Source organism: Ovis aries, chromosome 3, assembly GCF_016772045.2.
Source record: "Ovis aries strain OAR_USU_Benz2616 breed Rambouillet chromosome 3, ARS-UI_Ramb_v3.0, whole genome shotgun sequence".
In the NCBI taxonomy this organism is placed as follows: domain Eukaryota; kingdom Metazoa; phylum Chordata; class Mammalia; order Artiodactyla; family Bovidae; genus Ovis; species Ovis aries.
In genome coordinates, this window is record NC_056056.1 from 32,871,787 (window position 1) to 32,895,022 (window position 23,236).

A 23,236-nucleotide genomic window follows, 5' to 3' on the forward strand; every position below is an offset into this window, starting at 1 on the left:
GAGTCGTAACCGTTGGACCACCAGGAAAGCCCATATCCTAGTGAGTATTAAAGGACCAGAGCCTTTATTATTTTCACAGGTTACATAGTACGTTCAAGCACAGACTCAAGGGGAAAGTTTCAGGTAGATCCAAAGTACTGAGAGATGGGTGGGTCTACCTCTACACTTCTTTTTTAAAAACCAACTTCATTTCTGGATAGGGAAATGTTTTTAATGAATTCTCATTTAATGGAGAGGATCAAAGATGGAAAGTAATTTGCAGGGAACAGATTTAGGTCTCTTGATTTTTAAGCCACAGCACTATGCTTATTGTCACACATTTCTTCCTTTGCGTGACAAAGTAAGACATTCAGAACTGAAATATGCCTTTTGAGGCTGGAGTTCGATTCCACATTATCCATCTCACTACCTACTTTCCAGGCAGATATCCAGTTTTGCCCCCAAATTTCAAGCCTATTAATGGTAGTGCTGTGTTGAGTTATAATCCATTGTTTTAGGCTGGTTATTAACAGAAGTGAAGATAAAAATTAGCTTCATTTTACCCCAAACTTTTATTCTTGCGATTCTTTTCAATCTATTGTCCAAAGGGGATGAGGAGACAATTCCTGTGACTGAAACAAGTCCAGCACGATAGCTTTTCATTCTTGAAGGCATCAGAAACATTTTGGTCCTGCAAACACAATGTGCTTTGCCTCTTTAATATACTATTATTGGCAACCCATTTTCAATATAGATAAGGACATGTTCATGTTGCTTTCAGAACTTATGCAGTTACCCAGTATATTTCAATATTGAAGATACTACTGCATTCAATTTCCTTTCTGACATTCTTTGAGGAAAAATGACAATAGGAAAAAAAAAAAAAGTTTGTTTTAATTCCCCAAACATGGATCCACATGATAAAACTCATGATTTGTAGCATTCTGTTTGGTCTGATACCACAGAAGTTTTTAATAATTATCTCTTGGTAGATGCCATGATCAATTTTTATCTTACAGCACATCACATACAGCAAAGCTTCTCTAATATTAAAAACCAGACAGTAAGGATTAGATTGCAAGTTATAAATTAATCAGAACTGCCCACAAATTTCATACCCTTTCTGAACTCCTAACATGTTTTGCTAGGGAAATAGGTATGTGTTTATAACCCAAGATCGAAGGAAGAGGCATCTGAAAACTTAAAGGGGGTCTTGACTGTAGAATCTACCACTAGACTCACTGAGAAAGCCAACAGCTTAGATGTGGTCTCAGGAGATGTAATGCATCAAAAATTACTCCCAGTTTCAAAGAAAAAAATTATAGTTCTTGCAAGACAAAACTGAAAAGAATGCTTCTTTTAGGTGTGTTACACATTAATGGTGCCAGTTATAGAAACTTACTTACAAAGTAGGAGAACTGACACAACTCACCAGATCAGCTGTGTTGATCTTTACCTTCAAAACTTACTGACTACCTTGAAGCAAAGCCCACCAGATGTTCTATATCTCCCTTTGGTGAAGATATCAGCAAGGACTTTTAGACACTAACTAATTCTGTGATATCCAAGTGACCATCAACTATCACTCAGTACTGTGATTTGAGGGGTTCCATCTTTGTTAACAAGACAGGCCAACTTTTTAGATGAGGAGATAGAAATAGATGAATGATCTAGATAAAAGGTAATTTGCTAGTCAGAAGGGGTAGATATGAAAAGAAGATTCAGAATCTAATTCTTTTTTCTTAATATATATTTTTTGAGAATTTGTTAAGTATTATTATTATTATTCTTGGCCATGAAAAAGCAAGGCTTATGGGATCTTAGTTCCTTGATTATGGACTGAACTTAGGCCCATGGCAGTAAAAAGCATGCAGTCCTAACCACTGGACCACCAGGGCATTCCCAGTATAATTTGTTAATTCTTAATCAAAAGGAAAGGGGCATACCTACTGGGTACCTACTCATTTAAGATAAGTAAGACTGTCTTTATCTTAGTGACCTAACTATATGTATATGTATGTATGTATGTGTGTGTGTGTCATCACACACATCATCATCACAAATGCAAACTATTGGGAGCAGCAATTCAAGTATACACAAGTGTTGAGAATTCAACAGATGAGGAGCTGTTATCCCTGCCTGGAAGAATAATGGGTTAACAGTTTTCAGGTAAAGTTACATTGAGGCGAGAGTTTTCCAGATATAGAAAGAAGGGTAACCGAGGCAGAAGAAATGGTAAGGAAAAAGGTACAAAAATCCAAAAGTACATGGCACACTTGGGTCTCTGATTTATTTGGCTAGACTCAAAGGCCCTGGGAGGGGAGTAGCCGAAAGATGCATCTGACAGGGAGATTAGGGCGAGAGTTTAATGATATCTGTTCTACCACAAGCTAAGAAGTTTGGACTTTATACTGTAGGCAGTAGGGGAGGCACTAAAAGTTTTTAAGCCAAGGATGACATGACTATAGTAAGGTTTTGAAATGGTAATTTCAGAAGCTTGTAAAATACTGGTTTTAATCTGGGTGAACACAGGAATCATCAGGGAAGCTTTTTGCGCTGAGATACTCAAGCTGTACCTTCAGTTTAGTGAATCTGAATCTTCAGGGGCAAGAGGATTCTTTCTAATGCACACCCCCATTAAAAAACCATTTATGTGAAGAGGTTCGGAAGGTGAAAGGAATGGAAGCTGGGACCTCAATGAAGAGGTTATGGCAACTGTCCAGATCAGTGATTACCAGGGTGGACACTGGGAGTTAAGACGGGGAAGAGACAGAGAGAAAACACTGTGGAGGTAATATAGATAAGATGTGGCGACAGATTAAGTGCCTGTGGTCAGTGAGTAAAGAGTAACTGAGATTTACCTTGACTACTGGGTGGATAGCGGTAATATATCCAAACTAGGGATCACAAGAGTAGGAAACAGGATTTGGTATTGGACTGGTAGGGGTAGAGAGAACGAGCAGGAAGGTAAAGATGAATAGATTTCAGTGGTGAAGTTGTTGACTCTGAAGTGGCATTGATAAGTATAGGTAAATGATATCTTACCTGTATCTTGCAAGCAGTCAGAAACAGGAGAATGGAACCCATGTGAAAATGTCAAGTTTGAAAACATTTGAGCATCATCATTTAAACTGTAGCTGTTCATTTGAGTACTCTGATCATTATAAAGGTACATTTTATTTTTTTAGGTGGAGCAGGATAAGTTTGGGGAAATATCCAGTAATAGGGGGGCTTAGATAACAAGTATAGAGCTTCTGGTTACTGGTTAGACAAAACTCCTACTAGAAAGTAAAAATTTAACTTACTGTATAAGTCAGTTTTATGTTACTTCTCCTATGACCAGACCACTCCAATTCATTCTGGTGGATACTGTGAAATGTAGACTAGCTTGAAATTAAAATTACCACAGAATCTCTCATAAGATTTTTAAAACCAGGAATAGATGAAGAATAGCTCATCATGCCTTTAAAATCTTCCAGGACAAATTATATATAACTGTGTATTTCTTTCTTTCATTTATCAAATATTTGTTGTGTCTCTACAAAGTGGTAGGTACTGTGCCAACTGCTGAGGATAAAAATTAAAAGGACAGAAACTTAAGTCTTATGAAGAATAAAAATACAGAAAAAATAATTACAATATAATGCAATAAGTATTTAATAAAAGTAAGAAAAACTGCAACATGCTATGGGGAAATACTGAGATCAGTTCACCTCATAAAGAAAAATAAAATTTCAGTGTACTAAAGAATTAAGTATAAATGTTTATATAAAGCAGAGGCACACCTACAGGTCTATGGATAGAGAGGATTTTCTAAGTTCAAAAGCAATGAAAAAATTAGGAAGAAAAAGATGGATGAATTCTAATAATCTAAAAAGTCATTTGGGGAACTATTTCAACAAATGTGACAGAACAAGAATTAACAGCCTTAACATACAAGGGATTCATACAAACTGATAAGAAAAACTATTAAGACTTCAATCAGACAAATGGTCAAAGTGAAAACACACCATTTAAAAGAAGAAACACATATAACAATATAATACTTTAATTATGAAAAGCAAAGAAATTTGCTAACATCGCAGACCATTTTCCTTTATAAAAAAGATTTTTAAAATTTAAGGTAATCTTAAAGCTAGAGAGGATTTTATGACAAGGCCCTTAACTGACTATTTTAGGCAAGAGTAAAAGTATAAAATTAAGCAAAATTTCTATAAAGTAATTTGACAATATGCCCATCAAAGATCTTTTAAAAAGTTCAAACATTTTGACTCCTAATTCCCTTTCTAGGAATATATTCCAAGGAATTAATCAGAAATATAAAGATAATTTTACATTTAAAAATATTTAGGAAAATACTTAGAATAATTCTGGAAGAAATCTAAAGTATTCAAATATGAGGGAAAGGAAAAGTAAACTATGGTATATCAATAAATATAGTATATTATGCTAGCATTAAAAAATAATCCTTATGAAGAGCCTTCCAATTACAAGAGAAATAGCTTATCATGTAAGAGGTACAAAGAAGGGTAACATAACTATTATATTAGCTAACCATTATTGAATGTTTGATATGCATCTATTAGACAGTGGTTAGGACTTTAAAACATCGTTTTATCTTTACAATAATCCTATAAAATAAAATTATTTATACATATACACACCTGGTCTTAGCTAAATAATATGTGTAAAGCAAAATATTTGAAGGAAATATGTCAAAATGTTAAGGAAAGTAGAATTATGGGCATTATTTTTCTTGCCTATTTATACTTTCCTGTCCTCCAGTTTTTCAAGTTTAATTTTTTTCTGATTTTCAGAGAAAAACATGCTTAATATTTTAAAAATATATATTTAAAAAAATAGAAAGAAAACTTACTATACTGACTCAAGTTTTCTAAAGTGAGGTTGTACTGTTTCTGTTATCACTAAGAAAGCAAACTGCAAAGGCAAGTCTTTTACAAACCCAGAGAGAACTTTGAGACTGTTAGTAGAAAAAAGACCTGTTAAATGGTTTGAGTTGATCCAAACTTCCACACCTCCCCCAACATTCCTACCACCACATTCCCAAAAAAGCAAGGAAAGAAAACATTTTAGATCCATCTATATTATCTCCTCTACTAAACTGCAGGAAATGTACATGGTTTTTTATCACTGTATTACGAGCACCTGGCATACTATGAGACACAGATTAGGCTTGCAGGAAATATTTGATCATGAGTCAGCATGACGTCGTGTGCAGTGTGTAAGAAGTAACCTTTCTGTTATATTTAGCTGTGGTGAGACTCTTCTCCGAGAATGGAATAATGACATTTTTAGCTGTTATATTTGGTAGGTATGCTTGTAGCTATAGCACACTTTCATCTGTGATTTCGTAATGGGATCAACACAGTGGAGAGTGCCTTTCATAACAATAGTAATACTGAGTGCTTCATACATGCCAGATTCAGTTCTAACATTCCCCATGGATTTGCTCATAGAAACCTCACAACCACCAAGGAGGCAGATCCTATTATTACCTTTATTTTATGGATGGAGACAGTGAGGCACAGAGAGAAGTAATGCACCTGAGGTCACAGCCCAATCAGGCGGCAGAAGCCGGGTCTTGAACCAAGGCGGCATGGCTCTTGGGTCTGTCTTCTGAATCATTACGGTGCAGTGGCTCTACTACCCTTGCTCTAGTTTTAGGAAAACTTATGACTGTTTGGCCTACAAATTAAAAGCAACAGCATGGGGACCTCCTGTGGTCCAGTGGTTAAGACTCTGTGTGCTCAGTGCAGGGGGCCCTAGTTCAATCCCTGGTCGGAGAACTAGATCCTACATGCTGCAACTAAGAGCGCATACCCAGCTAAAAAGATCTCAAGGGCTGCAACAAAGATCAAAGATGCCACGTGTTGCAGTTAAGACCCGGTGCAGTCAAACAATCAAATAAATAAAAGTAAATATATGTATATAAAATAAAACCAATAGCATGACGTTAGATCATAGCTCTTGTAAAGTCGCTTCTATAGGAAAGATAAAATGATAATAGTCCTAGGGTATGGTTTTGGGTGATTTATTCTTTCCCCTTAGAACTCTGTATTACAAATGCTTCTATTTGGTTGCATTTTTAGGCATCTCTAGGCTGTTCCAGTGTTCTTGCCTTGAGAATCCCAGGGACGGGGGAGCCTGGCGGGCTGCCATCTATGGGGTTGCAAAGGGTCGGACACGACTGAAGCGACTTAGCAGCAGCAGCAGCAGCAGCAGCAGCAGCAGGCTGTTCCAAGGAAGACTAGGTAAACTCATATGAACGGTTTCCTTCAAAAACATATCTCTAATTTATTAAAATGACTTTCAAATCTAACCTTAATTTCAAAGATCTTTTGGAATCTTCGTCTCAGCCTAACAAAATAAATTCATTTAGTGAAGAAATTACTTATTATATCAGCCAGACTACTGATTAAAAACAAAACAAAAAAACCCCAAAAAACTAATACCTGGCTTCAGACCAAAACTGAATGTGATTACTTGCTTTTATTTTCTAAGTTGACTGAGATTCAGGGGTAAACAATTTCTGGATAATACTCTCTAACCAAGGATGTGAAAGCACAATACTATCACTTAAGCACAATTTCTACTTAAAAAAGGGGTATGTGGGTTTCCCAGGTGGCACTAGTGGTAAAGAACCCACTTGCCAATGCAGGAGACGTAAGCGACTGCAGCTTCATCTCTGGGTCAGGAAGATCCCCTGGAGGAGGACATAGCAACCCACTCCAGTCCTTGGAGAATCCCAAGGACAGCGGAGCCTGGTAGGCTATAGTCTATGGGGTCACAAAGAGTTGGATAGGACTGAAGTGACTTAACGTGCACACGGGAAGGGGTACATGAAGAAAGCTAAGTCTGAAGCCTGCAAGGACGAGTGACACCTTGGGTACCTGTCATTTTCTGTAGGCCCTCTGGTGTACCTCTTCTGTAGGAAGTCACCCAGACAGACAGATACTTATCCCTGCACTATACTTTTAAAAGCATTTGCTCATTATCTTGCTCTTCCTCCCGGAATATTCTTTAATTGCAGAGGTTTAAAGTCACAGTCTTGCAATTCTCTTTGTCTTGACAGTCAACTGCCAACCATGCATGTGGGGAATTTTACCAGATTTTTTGGTCTGTTCATTGCTGTTACTGTGCAAGGAAAAAAGATTTTATTGTGCTATAAATAAAATAATATGTTTTCATTTACTTGATTACTTTTTTGTATCTCCCACAACAATGCTTTACATAGGTACTCAACCATTTTTAGTTAAGTACATTTAATCACTTATTATAATTTTTGTAGCCAGCTATTTTGCCCTCAACCCTGGATACTTGTGCTGTTTTTGAAATTATCTTTCTTACTCACTTTAATCATACTTTTCTCATCTTTAAAAGTTTATGTAGCAGATTCCACCATAAATGAAGACAAATTCAAAATCCACACTGTAAACTTCATTCTTTTCTCCATCAAATTACACTTCCCTCCACCTCTTTCAACCAAGTTTATTGGGATCTAGTTCCCTGAGCAGGGTTTGAACCCAGACTTCCTACATTTGGACTGCGGTGTCTTTGCCACTGGACCATGAGGGAAGTCCTCTTTCTCACTTTTTAAATGAGAGAAATGGCTCCTGAAATTTCAGTATCTCCATAAAACCCTTCTGATTACTACAAACTCCGTTTAAATAAACAAAGGTCACATCAGTACACAAACAAAAATCCATGGCTAATTCCGTGGTGCGATTCATGGGGTCGCAAAGAGTCGGACACGACTGAGGGACTGAACTGAACTGAATTGATGCCTAGCAATATTAGGGGTTTTGAGAAAAAAACAAAAGCAAGTAAACACTGTCCCTGCCCACAAGAAGTTTATATTCCAATTAGTCTTCATACTCAGTGAAGTCGCTCAGTTGTGTCCAACTCTTTGCAATCCCATGGACTGTAGTCTACCAGGCTTCTCTGTCCATGGGATCTTCCAGGCAAGAATAATGGAGTGTGTTGCCATTTCCTTCTCCAGGGGATCTTCCTGAGCCAGGGATTGAACCTAGGTCTCCTGCATTGCAGGCAGATGCTTTATCCTCTGAGCTACCAGGGATGTCTTCATACTAGTCTTCACAATAATAGACATTTATATTTTAGTTTAACATATTACAATTTTTAGGTCAAATCTAACTTGATAATCATTCACAATAAGAAAATGTGTAAAATAATTTATAACAAGACTACAATGTAATTATTTTAAATAATTAACCACAGACCAGGACAGCAAAAGAATATTAAAAATCTCACAAAGGGGGGTTCCCTGGCAGTCCAGTCAGTCCAGTAGTTAGGACTCTGTACTCTCAGTGCTGAGGGTGGGCAGTTCAATCCCTGCTTGGGGAAATAAGATCCTGGAAGCTATGAGGCATGGTCAAAAAAATAGCAAAAAAAAAATTAATAATTCAGAAAAGGTTATTGAATACACTTATTTAAAAAAATACCATGAAGTTAACAGTTGCAAGATTTGCTGTATATTTTGCATATATTTCCTCTCAGAACACCACAGAGGGTTGGGAGGGAAGGGGTGATGCACTATGAACATTTACTAAGTATGAGCATTAGCACTGATCTAGGTCCTCAGATACATTATTGGAATTCATGCTACTTTTCATGACGGTATTCTTATTTTAAAAATAAAAAGAGAAAGGTTAATGAGGGTAATTAACATGCTTAAGGTCGCAAAACTATGAAATGAGAGTACCAGCACTGGAACCCAGTTCTACCTGGTTCTAATTGCCACCGCGAAGAGTCGGACACGACTGAGCGACTGAACTGAATGCCACCAAACAGATTAATCCACAGATTCACCATCCTGACCCAGGCATCTCTCTACTGCCCACATGGATTTTTCAGATTAGAGCTCTCAGTCAGTCAGTCAGTCAGTTCAGTCGCTCAGTCGTGTCCAACTCTGCGACCCCATGAATCGCAGCACGCCAGGCCTCCCTGTCCGTCACCAGCTCCCGGAGTTCACTCAGACCCACATCCATCGAGTCAGTGATGCCATCCAGCCATCTCATCCTCTGTCGTCCCCTTCTCCTCCTGCCCCCAATCCCTCCCACCATCAGAGTCTTTTCCAATGAGTCAACTCTTCCCATGAGGTGGCCAAAGTACTGGAGTTTCAGCTTTAGCATCCTTCCTTCCAAAGAAATCCCAGGGTTGATCTCCTTCAGAATGGACTGGTTGGATCTCCTTGCAGTCCAAGGGACTCTCAAGAGTCTTCTCCAACACCACAGTTCAAAAGCATCAATTCTTTGGCGCTCAGCTTTCTTCACAGTCCAACTCTCACATCCATACATGACCACCACTCAGGGAAGAATAAATCCCCTCTGTTACTCTCTCTAAAAGCACCCTGCCTTGAGACAATGGTTATGACAAGTGCAGATCATTTTTACCTCCTTAAATAGTGTGATATTTTGGTCTTTATTTATGTCTATGTACCAGACCAACTGGGCTTCCCTGATGGCTCAGCAATAAAGAATCCACCTACAACACAAGGAGATGTGGGTTCAATCCCTGGGTCGGGAAGATCCGCTGGAGGAGGAAATGGCAGAGCTAGAACAAGATTCTTGGCTCCCTTTGGGTATTCTTGCCTGAAAAAATCCCATGGACAGAGGAGCTTGGTGGGCTACTGTCCAAAGGTTCACAAAGTCAGACACTTCAACTGAGTACACGCACACCAGACCAACCGTCTCCTTTACTCCACTAGGTTCCAGGGTTATCCGCCAAAGCAAAGAGGTTAAAGAAGCCAATGGAACTTCCTTTGGGAAAACTACTAGACAAAAACCATATGATACTATAAGCATAGCATAGATATTATGTTACATATCTACAGTGAGGATTCTCTGACTTCTAGGGAAGTACATTTTACTTTATTGGTTATTGACAATTAATTAACCAAAAGAAAAGACTTAAAATTTCCAAAATCAACTTCTAAGCTGAACACACTACAACTAATCCATTCATGTCAAAAAGACCTAGCAATAGACACACATGCCTCCATTCCTATATCTGGCAGTTCAACATAGCCATTTGTGGTGTAAGACTTAGAATGAAGTATTTCTCAGGAAAGAAAGGTTCACCACAAACACATTCTTATACAGAATTTTCACCACTAGACAGCATGCTAGGTATCTTGAGAGATGCCCAGAGGAAGCCAAGTATCTTGTTCTAGCTCTGGGAAAGGATAGAATTGTAACATGAAGCAATAGTTAGCAATCAATTGCTTAGCTTAATATGATTATACTGAAAAAGTAGGCAAAAGGTGTTAGAAATGAGATAATTAAATCATCGAGACTGTAGCCCACTGGGCTCCTCTGTACATGAAATTCTCCAGGCAAGAATACTGGAGTGGGTTGCCATTCCCTTCTTCCAGGGATCTTCCTGACCCAGGGATCGAACCCAGGTCTACTGCATTGCAGGCAGATTCTTTACCATCTGAGCCACTAGAGAAGCCTCAGAAAAATACTGTTTTATTTAAAAACCTTTCCACAATGAATCTCTGAATCTTTCCTTCTTTGTTCTCCTTGTTCATTAAACTTAGAGAGGAAGTCGGCTGTACTTTTTAGATGTCAACTCCTGTATTTCTAGAAAGATGAGAAAAGAAGACAACTTAAATACTTAAACAAGTTACTGTTCACAGAGAGGTCAATGAAATGCACGATGCAATCTCATTTCCTGACCCGTTCATATGCTCATTACTGAAACCTGTTTTTAAAAATGGAAACATACATATTATGGAAGAAAGGCTGACTCTTAACATATTTTTGCAATTAACCAGGTGAGGAAAGATACAATGGATTTCCCTTCTCTAAAATAACTGGTTGGGAAGTTCCAGAGGCTCTAGCATCCTGCCTAAAATAAACAAAATCATTATCAGCCCAGCAGCTCAAGTAGCAAAAACATAAAGGCAAGGAAAAGCTATCAAACCTTTACGTTCTGTAGCAAACGCTTCTTCTTTCTCTATGGATCTGGCATCTAATGCATTGCACTGCTGTTGTCTCTAAGGAAACAGAACAACCACATGACAAAGAATCTTCTCTACAAGGTAGTTTATCCCACAGAGCATTTCGGGAAAAGGCAGGTACAAGAGAACAATTCATTAGAAGGCGAGCACATGTCTGCACTCTGTCAGCAAGTCCTTTAAGCAGCTGAACACAGCCTGTTAGAGGAAGGCAGATGCAGTGCAAGAGTAGGCACCAGTCCTTAGATGCTTCAACATGAACTACACCCTCCTGTAACAGCATCCAAGTTCTGCTGCAAACCAGTGACCTAGTTAACACAGCCGACGATTCCATTCTGATGGGGATATTAAGGAGCACCCCCCTACCTCTTTTCTTAAGGCCTCTCCTAATTGCCAACTGCTTGATAAAGGTAGCTAGCAATTGGGAGGTAGGGAGAACTACTGCTGCTAAGCCACTTCAGTCGTGTCCGACTCTGTGTGACCTCATAGACGGCAGCCCACCAGGCTCCCCTGTCCCTGGGATTCTCCAGGCAAGAACACTGGAGTGGGTTGCCATTTCCTAGGGAGAACTAGCAAGGCTTAATTTTGTTCTGTTTTGTTGAAGAGGAGTTCATGGAAACATAAGCAGAAAGAAAAAAAAAAAAAAAAAGGCAGAACCACGGTGTCTACCTACCCCTGAGATCCAAAGAGCTCCTTACTTCATAAAGGCGTATCATCAGAGGGCAGCTAAAAGAGAAGGGCTAAACAGTGGGCTGTCAGGGACACCTCTAGCAGGGCGCTCACGTGATGAGCATGTCCCTGACACTCACGGTCATCCTGCAGCCTCTTTTTCTACTTCATCTACTCAACAGCTCATAAATCTATCTGTTCCTGGTCTCCATCTCCACTGGCATCATCACCTTTCAGCATGCATTTGGTTAGTGTAACTCAAATATTGTAAAGGTTTTCCTATTAGTTCATCAGTGTCCAGAGAACTTTTAAGCTGTTGCTCATTGGATTTCTCATGGTTAAAATTACTTCCCCAAGCATAGCTCTCATACCATTCGGCCACAGATCATCAAGCCTCTACGGGTCTCCCAAGTTAGGACAAATATCTTCCTCTCTATACTCACTACCCAGACACTACAGCCCAAGTCTCCTATCTTCATTTTCATGACTTCCCTAAACTTCCTAGGTGTTCTGGACAAATATGCTACTTCATTCAAACACAGGCCCTGAACTTTTCTGCCACAATAAAACAAAAGCAAGACAAAACTGTAAAAGATACACAAGGATTTACACTAAAAACAGAGTAAGCCAGCATGAAAGCCAGACTAACAACCTAGGTGCCTGGGCTCTAGAGAACAGGCTCTGTGGCACGTGGGATCTTCCCAGGTCAGGAGTCAAACCCGTGTCTAACGCATTGGCAGGTGGATTCTTTACCACTGAGCCACCAGGGAAGCCTTCAGTGTTGTTCTAAAAAAACTGAAAACCCCTTTTCTGATTACAAAATTTAAAAGAGAAGCCTCTTCTGTACTCACTCATAGTATCCTGTAGAGTCCTTGTCGCAGTTCGCAATTACTCTTCAGCCTTTACTTTTTGTCTGGCCTCAACTCAAGAGGCTGTAAACTTCCTGAGAGCTGGGCTCACAGGGTTTATTCCACCTCTGTGTTCACACTGCATACCTAACATATGACTGGCACATACTGGATGAAAGAAAGAAAGCGAAAGTGAAGTTGCACAGTCGCATCTGACTCTTTGCGACCCCATGGACTGTAGCCCACCAGGCTCCTCCATCCATGGGGTTTTCCAGGCAAGAATACTGGAGTGGGGTGCCATTTCTTTCTCCAGGAGATCTTTCCAATCCACGGATCGAACCTGGGTCTCCTGCATTGTAGGCAGATGCTTTACTGTCTGAGGCACCAGCGAAGTCATAGTGGTCAACATTTTTCAATAATGAACTTATTTTTATGATTTTATGATTCTCTTTTTCATTCCAATCTACTTGAAACAATGTGTTAGCTAAATCCAAAAGTACAAATTGGTGAAAGGCTCACCTGAACTGAATTCAAATGGAAAAGATGTCCAGCTAAGGAAGTCAAAGAAGGATAGTTAACAGGCGATTTGGGATGGTAAAAATTCTTGAGTGGGAGGAGTAATGATGAGTAAATAATGTTCTCAGGCATTTACCTGGGTATAGGAAAACAGGAGTCTTTCTCATATGTACTAAATGCATCAGATGAACTCTGCCTGTTAAATCAGCCTTGGTATTTAATTTCTGGGCCAAGAGAATCTGAAGGTAATTTTAAATGCCCTAATACATTAGGGAGTTTGCCAGGGGAATAAAGAACCACACGCCACTCATTAAATGTGTATCAAAGTCTCTGCTGAAAAGGCCATACAGAGACCTTTGGAGACAGTGCTATGACAGTGAATTATAAAGCAGCTGAAGGTGTAGCCTAGGGATTTCTGGTTCAAATTGGTAGACGGAGCACATGTTGGGAGTTCATCCTTCTGTACCAAAGAAAAATGAGTTAAAGATAGAAAAGTTAATTGATGCATGCATAGCTAGAATCAAAATTTTTTTTAAAAGGGAAACTTTCCTTAAATCTAAAAAAAAAAAAGAAGACACATTACCCAAGGAAGAAAATAAACAAGAAGCCACTGTGGTGAGCAAGGCTGTGCTAAACTGCCACCAGCCACACACAGGACTGCAGGCCACCTCTGAGGAGGCTGGAGGAACTTAATCAAAACCTGCTCACACACTGCACACCCCACAAAAAAAACAGACAAAACAGAGCATCTAAAAAAGGTCTTTAAATGAGTATGTTTAATATCCTCATTTTTAAAAATGAAAATCGTAATTACTGAGATTTAAAAAAAAATGCACAGATAGGCTGAACATAAGCCTGAACACAGCTAAAGGCTGACAGTACCTTTTTTTTCAAGTCAAGAAAGACGAGAGCTGAACTTTTCTGGTGGTGCAGTGGTAAAGAATTCACTTGCCAATGTACGGGACATCGGTTTGTTTCCTGGTCTGGGAAGATTCCACATGCTGTGGGGTAACTAAGCCTGTGTGCTGCAACTACTGATCCCGTGGTGCCCTAGAGTCCAGGCTCTGCAACAAGAGAAGCCACAGCTCCTCAACTAGAGAGCAGACCCTGCTCACTGCAACTAGAAAAGCCCATGCACAGCAGCGAAGACCCAGTGCAGCCAAAAACAAATACACTAAAAAAAAAAAGAAGAAAGAAACATGAGACCTAAATCCGGTTTTAAAGTCTGCACTCTGAGTTCCAGAGAGACCAGAGGGAATGGAGGAGAGGCAACAGTCTCTAACACAGAAAATGGCCGAGAATTTTTCAGACTCAAAGAAAGACATGAGCCTCTAGAGAGTAAGAATTCTCTGAGTAGTAAAACAAATAGAAATAAACTTCTTTAAAAAGGTTTTATCCAGGTAAATTACAGTGAAACTTCAGATTACCCATGTCACTTAAAAAAAAACTGTAAAAGTGACTAGAGAAATATGAGAGATTCAACAAAAAGCAAGGAGAGTCAGACTGCGATCAAAACTGGTTACAAGACAATAGAGGAATGATATCTTCAAAGGATGAAGGGAAAACATTCCTCGGCTAGATTTTAAACCCAATTATCATTCAATAGTGAAGGTGTGCCACAATAACTAGACAAGAAAAAGAAATAAAAAGATCTGAACTGTAAAAGAAGAAGTAAAACTATCTCTATTTGCAGATGACATGATCTCATATATAGAAAACCTTAAAGAATTTACCCCCCAAAACACTATTCAGTTCAGTTCAGTTCAGTTCAGTCGCTCAGTTGTGTCCAACTCTTTGTGACCCCATGAACCGCAGCACGCCAGGCCTCCCTGTCCATCACCAACTCCCGGAGTTTACCCAAACTCATGTCCACTGAGTTGGTGATGTCATCCAACTGTCTCATCCTCTGTTGTCCCCTTCTCCTCATGCCCTCAATCTTTCCCAGCATCAGGGTCTTTTCAAATGCGTTGGCTCTTCACATCAGGTGGCCAAAGTATTGGAGTTTCAGCTTCAACATCAGTCCTTCCAATGAACACCCAGGACTGATCTCCTTTAGGATGGACTGGTTGGATCTCCTTGCAGTCCAAGAGACTCTCAAGAGTCTTCTCCAACACCACAGTTCAAAAGCATAAATTCTTCTGTGCTCAGCTTTCTTTATAGTCCTACTCTCACATCCATACATGACTACTGGAAAAACCATAGCCTTGATTAGAAGGACCTTTGTGGACAAAGTAATGTCTCTGTTTTTTAATATGCTATCTAGGTTGGTCATAACTCCCTTCTAAGGTGTAAGCATCTTTTAATTTCATGGCTGCAATCACCATCTGCAGTGATTCTGGAGCCCAAAAAGTAAAGTCAGCCACTGTTTCCCATCTATTTGCCATGAAGTGATGATGGAACTTAGCTGATGTGACGGTTTATTAGCTCTCTTTCTCTAAAGCAACTATTAGAGCTAATAAACCAGCTCTAAGGAAAGTCAATATAAAAAGTCAGTTCTATTTCTATATACTAGCAGTGAACAATCTGAAAATGAAACCAAGAAAAGAATTTCACTAATAATAGCTTGCAAAAGAATAAAATACTCAGGAATAAATTTAATCAAAGAAATGCAAAACCTATACATTGAAAACTATAAAACATCACTGAAAGAAATTAAAGAAGATGGAAAAACATTCCAAGTTCCTAGACTGGAAGACTTAACGCTGTGAAGATAGTACTTTTACCCAAACTGATTGACAGAGTCAACACAATCCCTATCAAAACCACAGCTCTCTTTTTTGTAGAAATGGACAAGTTGTGGCTCAGCTGGTAAAGAACCTGCCTGCCAAAGCAGAAGAGGCAAGAGATGCAGGTTTGATCTCTGGGTCAAGAAGATCCCTCGCAGAAGGAAATGGCAACTCGCTCCAGTGTTCTTGACTGAGAAAATTCCATGGACAGAGGAGCCTGGGGGGCTACAGTCCATGGGTCACAAAGAGTCGAACACAACTGAGTACGAGCGTGTGCACACACGGGTTCACACAGAAACACAAGAAAGAATAGCCAAAATAGTCTTCCAAAAGAACAAAAGTTGCAGGATACATACTTGCGAATTTCAAACTTACTACAAACCTTTTTCAAAGTAGATTAGTTTATGTTTGAAGGTTCAGAGATATGGATAAATTATCCATTACTCTCTCCAATTACACAGAAATATCTGACATTACTGGTTTCGAAAAAGTTTCTAGGTTTAAACACTCTGTAAGGATTAAACAACAGACCATGAAGGTTTCTTAGGCAGCTTTCTAACTGGTATCTCTGTCAACACCATGAGCTCCACTTCACATCCCACACTTCTGTGTGCATGGTTTGCTAGAATCCCTAAAGGAGAAGTACAGTTGATAATGGTACTCTTACAGTTTCTCTACTCAAGGTCTTCACTGTTTCTTCTCTGAAAGTCAAAGTGAAAGGGAAGTTGCTCAGTCATGTCAGATTCTTTGCGACTCCATGGACTGTAGCCTACCAGGCTCCTCCATCCATGGGATTTTCCAGGCAAAAGTACTGGAGGGAGCTGCCATTTCCTTCTCCAGAGGATCTTCCCAACCCAGGGATCGAACCCAGGTCTCCTGCATTGCAGACAGACACTTTACCATCTGAGCCACCAGGGAAGCCTTTCTCCTCTGTTCCCATACAAATGTTGGGGAAAATGACGAATATATGTAGTCACAGGAAGCTAAAGGATGTTATTTTAGACAGGGAGCTGAAAGTAACTTTGATGATGTGTTATAAGGGGTCGAGAGTATTTTTCATTTCAAAGATGTTAAGTTTTTGGACCCACCAGTACTTTTTCACTTGTAACTTACTGCAGGGCACCCAGAGCAACAAGACATCTGACTTGATCCATTTAAAGGTTTGCATGTTCAAGCTAGTTTTGGAGATCCTCCTTGGAAAAAGATCACCTTACATATGGGATTGCTTTTCCTGTTTTTAAAAGAGAAAAATATCAAAAGCTTACTGCGGCTTCTCCTACTTTCCTATTTCTCGCCCTCTTCCACTGCCACTTTTAACATTTTAAGATCACAATAAATTACAAATATAACTTTGCTTCATTTTGATGACTCAATTTCATCCAAACTCTTTAAATACATCTCTGACATCAGTGTTTTCATCATCAGTAAAGGTTCTCTGAGTCATCACACAAATACTCCAGAATACATCACGGTCATTCTGTCCCAAGTGTTTATAAATAACTTCTCTGTGTCTAATGTTCTCAATGGAAAATGTACAAGCTTCTCCCATAATATTAAGCCAGCTGGCATTTCATCTATAATCACCACTTAGTACATTTTTACTTTTAAATTAAATTTAATCTTTTCTACACACATAATTAATAAGCTTGATCTAATGGGAATATGGGGGAGCACGGCACTCAGTACTAACCTTAGAATCTTTTTTAAGCACACAGAGGATGTTTAGAAAAACTATTCAGATGTCTACATGAAATAACTCTACCTGAGGATCAATATCATACAGGATACCACCTCTGACCAAAACTCGATAATATCAGAAAGCATCAAAATATATTCCCCAAAGTCTCATGTACTTGGAAATGTTTTTTTAAAGAATTTTTTAAAAATCAATTAACTGAATCATCTAAAGAAGTAAGAAACTTGTAACAGGGTTTGACCCTTACATGTTTTTTCTTCTCTATTGGAAAGAAGGGAGAGTGGGAAGGGAGGGAGGGAGGGAAGGAAAAGATATTAAAAAACAAACAAACAAAAAACAACCAACAAACTCATGAATGTCCTCAAGACTTAGATAAACTGCCAATCTGACATCCTTATTTGGTGTCACAGAAACCTCAACACGTCCAAATGGAGCTCTCATTCTATTCAAACTTGTTCACCTATAGGTATCCCCATGTCCAGCCCTCCAATCATTCAGGCCAAATTGACTTCTCTCTTCCTCTTATACCCCACATCCAATGTGTCAGCAACAATTGTATCCCTACATGTTCTATCAGTTCTAGATTTAAAGACTGAGTTCAGACAGATAACATCAATGGTAGTTTAATCAGTTTCTCAAAATGAAGACACTAAATATTCATTTCAAAATAATCTATGGAGAAGCTCTTAACAAGATGTATTTCTTGTAATAAACTGGACACAGGAAATGAGTGAAAAATAACAGCTGGGCTTATACAAAATTAAACATGAGGTGGTGACAGCTTGGAAGAAATGGCTAAAGAGAATAAAGAAGTCACTTACATTCCAAAAAGAATTCTACTAAAAAAGTGAAAAACCAATGACAAAGAATCTTCAATACAAATTAACAGAATATTTTCTTAAATTCAGGTTTGGAGACAATGTATTCAATTTTACCCTTAAAATGATCCCATTAAATTATCTAAAAAGAAAAAATCAGTGAGACAAAAAAAGAACAGTTTTTTTTTTTTTTTTACTTTTTTTTGCTTTATATTTTGCTGTACTGTCCTGGAAGCAAGAACATTGAGTACAATGTTTAAGTGGTAAGTGTAGACACATCTGTCTTATTTTTTATATCAATGATCAAAGCATTCAGACATTTGCCATTCAGACATTGCCATTAAGGACAACGTTATCGTAGGTCTTTCCTAGAAGTCATTCATGGTGAAGATGTTTTCTTTTATTCTTCATTTTCAGAAAATTCTTATCAGGAATGAATGATGGATTTTCTCCAGTGCTTTTTCTTCACTTCCTGAAATGATTATATAATTTTAAATGATATTAATCTGAATTATATTGATTGCTCTTTGAAGATTAAATCAGCTGGCAGTCCTAGATAAACTCCACTTGATCATGTTGTATTTATCTATGACTGCATTTGCTTCATTAAAATTGTGCTCAGGACTTAAATATGTAATAATGACATATAGACAGTGGTTTTCTTTTCCTGTAATATTTTTGTCTAGTTATAGAATCAGGCAGTGATGATCTCAATGAGTTGAGAAGTAGTCTCTCTTTTTCATTTCTAAGAATTTGTGTAGAGCTGGTGTTTCTTCTTAAAACTTTGGTATAATTCACCAGTGAAGTGATACAGACCTGGAGTTTTCTTTGAAGGATGGTTTGTTAATGATCAATTCTATAAAACATACGGGGTTATGAAGGTTGAATGAAATTTGGTAGTTTTTGTCTTCAGAAAATTTTTCCACTGCATCTAAGCTGTTGAATTTCTTTATATAGTGATGAAGGAAATATTATGGATATCTTTTAATTATGTAGAATCTGTAATGAGGCCACCTCTCTCATTCTTTTTTTCTTTTTTTTACGTTTATTTATTTTTTATTGAAGGGTAATTCCTTTACAGAATTTTGCTGTTCTCTGTCAAACCTCAACATGAATCAGCCATGCTGCTGCTGCTGCTAAGTCACTTCAGTTGTGTCCAACTCTGTGTAACCCCATAGACGGCAGCCCACCAGGCTCCCCCGTCCCTGGAATTCTCCAGGCAAGAACACTGGAGTGGGTTGCCATGTCCTTCTCCAATGCATGAAAGTGAAAAGTGAAAGTGAAGTCGCTCAGTCGTGTCCGACTCTTAGCAACCCCATGGACTGCAGCCTACTAGGCTCCTCCGTCCATGGGATTTGCCAGGCAAGAGTACTGGAATGGGTTGCCATTGCCTTCTCTGTGAAACAGCCATAGGTATACATACATTCCCCCCTTTTTGAATATGAATCAGCCATAGGTATTCATATATCCTCTCCCTTTTGAAACTCCCTCCCATCTCCCTCCCCATCCCACCCCTCTAGGTTGATACAGAGCCTCTGTTTGAGTTCCCTGAGCCATACAGCAAATCCCCGTTGGCTATCTATTTTACATATGGTAATGTAAGTTTCCACGTTACTCTTTCCATACATCTCACCCTCTCCTCCCCCTCCCCATGTCCATAAGTCTATTCTCTATGTCTGTTTCTCCACTGCTACCCTGTAAATAAATTCTTTAGTACCATTTTTCTAGATTCCGTATATATGCATATAAAATACGGTATTTATCTTTCTCTTTCTGACTCACTTCACTCTCTATAATAGGTTCTAGGTTCATTACCTCATTAGAACTGATTCAAATGCATTCCTTTTTATGGCTGAGTAATATTCCATTGTGTATATGTACCACAACTTCTTTATCCATTCATCTGTTGATGTACATGTTTCTCTTTCAATTTTGGTTTCCTCAAGGGCTTCCCCGCTGGCTCAGAGGTTAAAGCGTCTGCCTGGAATGAGGGAGACCCGGGTTCGATCCCTGGGTTGGGAAGATCCCCTGGAGAAGGAAATGGCAACTCACTCCAGTACTCTTGCCTGGAGAATCCCATGGAGGGAGGAGCCTGGTAGGCTACTAGTCCATGGGGTCACAAAGAGTTGGACACGACTGGGCGACTTCACTTTCCTTTTTCTTTCAAGGTATATGCCTAGGAGTGGGATTGCTGGGTCACATGGTGGTTTTATTCCTAGTATTTTAAGGAATCTCCATACTGTCTTCCATAGTGGCTGTATCAATTTACATTCCACCAACAGTGTAAGCGCGTTCCTCTTCTCCACCCTCTCTGCAGCATTTATTGTTTGTAGACATTTTGATGAGGGTTAAAAGAAAGGTCCTTTTAACCAAAGAGAACATGTCTTTAACCTTATCTTGATCTCTAAGATTATTTTAAGTGGTAAAATAAGAACCTGTCTCCAAAAGCTAATAAAAAATTATAGATTTTTACAATCTGAGTAAACTTTAATTGCCTTCCAAAGTTTCAGTAAGATCTTATCAAAGTCATGTCAGATAAACAAGTAAGGTCTGACAATGTGATTCTGAATCAGAGACAGACAAGAAACTTCTCAAATTTAACCTAATTTAATTTTAATTTACAACTGGGCCCTGTACTCCAAAAGCACAACACATCAGTAGAGTCAGTGCCCCCAACACTGGAGTATGCCAGGTACTAAGGGTATACAATCCTAGACCTTAAGAAGTTGATGGTGTAAAGGAGGTGTTTATGATCTTCAAGAAATCCAGGTTCAATTCATACTCAAGAAATCTTTAAAGGAGAGAGCACTTTACCATGTGCCCAAATGACTAATAAAATGACAAAAGCTGGAAATTTCCTGGAGGTCCAGTGGTTAAGACTCTGTGATTCCAATGCACGGGTTCAACACTTGGTTGGGAAACTAAGATAGCCCAAAAGATAGAAAACAAAGAAGCAAAACAAAATTACACACACAAAAAACAAGAGCTAAAAGACCCTAATTAAGCCTGGAGAAGGAAATGGCAACCCACTCCAGTATTCTTGCCTGGGAAATCCCATGGACAGAGGAGCCTGGTGGGCCACGGTCCAGAGGGTCACAAAGAGACAGACACAACTTAAGTGACTAAACTATTACCATGTCATATACCTGGAACTAATATTGTGAATCAACTATACCTCAATAAAAGATCATGTTAAAAGAAAAAAGATTTAAGTAAGGAAAGAAGAGATTCATATGAGTTAGCTGCCTCTGTGGTTCAAAGGTTTCATGAATGGAGCAGAATTCAAGTTTGGCCCATAGATATACAAAGTGTGGAAAGTTTGGAAGGGGCAAGAAGGGCATTCAGGAAAAGGGGTTATTGGGCTAGGACATCCTGAGCCAGCTCAGAGATATGGGAAGAGATAAAAATTTTAAACAGTAGGAAAGAGGCCTACTTCCCTTGTGGCTTGGGAAGGAGGCCTGGCCAAGGTGGAGGTTTTATCCTGCATAATTCAGCAGTAGAAGATAAGATTCAAAAGTAAGGTGGGTCCCGATTACACAGAGCCTTGAATTCCAGCTTGAGGAGTGCCGCCTTAAATCTATAGGCAGTGGAGTTTCGTAGATTTTAAAATACGGAAGAAATATGACAAAGGCATATTTGAGAAGATTGATTTATCAACTGTACACAGAGTTGAGGTTTACGGAGAATGGTAAAGGGCTAATTTAATAGGTGCTAAACACAGGCAGTAGTCAAAAGTGGACAAGACCTATAAAGGACCTAAGAAACATTCAAATTATCCTAAACTGCAAGCAGATCACAGTATATACATTCTATTAAGAAATTCAACTCAGGGAAATAAACTTCTGAGGCTCAAACTCTGCAAGAAATTATGCTACAAGTGTACCCCAGGTTTAGCTAGGGGAGACATGAATCTCAAAGAAAAGCAGATTTCCCCAGTATTAATAAGAATTATTACTTTTCAAGGATCTCTTAGTAATCATAATGAATTGGAGGATCATGGATTCCAACCCCAAAATGTTGATATTATTAGCTCTAGCTCCGTTAAAAACACAAGAAAAAGACCTGCCTCATCCTCACATACTGATATAATTTTTTGTATAGCCTGAATGCTTCATGAGATCACTGCTATTAGTAAGTTGTGAGCTTATACACATGCATTTGTTCATTCCACAATTATCTACTTAAGGTCTGCTATTTGCCAGGCCCATTCTATACCCTTAGATATGGCAGGAAACAAAATAAAGCTTTTGTTTTCAAAGGGCTTACCATCTAATGGAGTATAGATTATAAACAAATACAAAAATGTATAACGTCACATAACAGTGTCACGAGGAAACCAGAACGAGGCCACGGGAGAGAGTGATGGTGGTGCTACTGTAGAGACAGTCAGGATGAGTCTCTCTGAGGAGCTCACATCTAAGGAGAGATCTGAATTAAGTAAAGGAATGAGACGTGTGAACATCAGGACGAGGAGCATTCTGGGCAAACAAGACAGCAGCTGCAAAGTACGGCAGGCTCATACGTGGCATTTTCAAGGAACAACAAAACCCGAGTAAGAAGAAAGTACAGAGCCCAACGGGAAAGTGGTTGGAAATCAAGTCAAGGAGGCTGCCAGAAGCCAGAGCTTATGGGACCTTGTAGACCACTGGACAGACTTTGGCTTTTAAGTGTCATGGGAAGTCACTGAAGAGACAAGGACAAACAAACAAGAACTGGGTTACATTATGCAAAGTAAAAGTGAAAGTCACTCAGTCATGTCCAACTCTTTGTGACCCCATGGACTATACACATACAGCCCATGGGATTCTTTAGGCCACAATAAAGGAGTGGGTAGCCTTCCCCTTCTCCAGGGGATCTTCCCAACCCAGGGATCAAACCCAGGTCTCCTGCATTGTAGGTGGATTCTTTACCAGCTGAGCCACAAGGGAAGCCCACATTATAGAACAGATATAATCAGAAACCAACTCATAGATTCTTAGAGT

The 23,236-nt window shown here is 39.1% G+C and overlaps 1 protein-coding gene across 17 annotated transcripts in view; it reads right to left on the reverse strand.

The window, feature by feature from the left end:
* DTNB (dystrobrevin beta) overlaps positions 1 to 23,236 on the reverse strand; it is a 241,823-nt gene that overhangs the window by 81,389 nt on the left and 137,198 nt on the right. Inside the window, exon 10 of one of the 17 annotated variants that reach the window (XM_027966579.2) lies at positions 18,044 to 18,726. The exons of the other annotated variants lie outside the window; for them this stretch is intronic. Coding sequence (XP_027822380.1) covers positions 18,720 to 18,726 — 7 coding nt within the window. The 3' untranslated portion in view covers positions 18,044 to 18,719. Of the gene's footprint in view, positions 1 to 18,043; positions 18,727 to 23,236 lie in introns of those variants that run through there. 17 annotated transcript variants of the gene reach the window in all.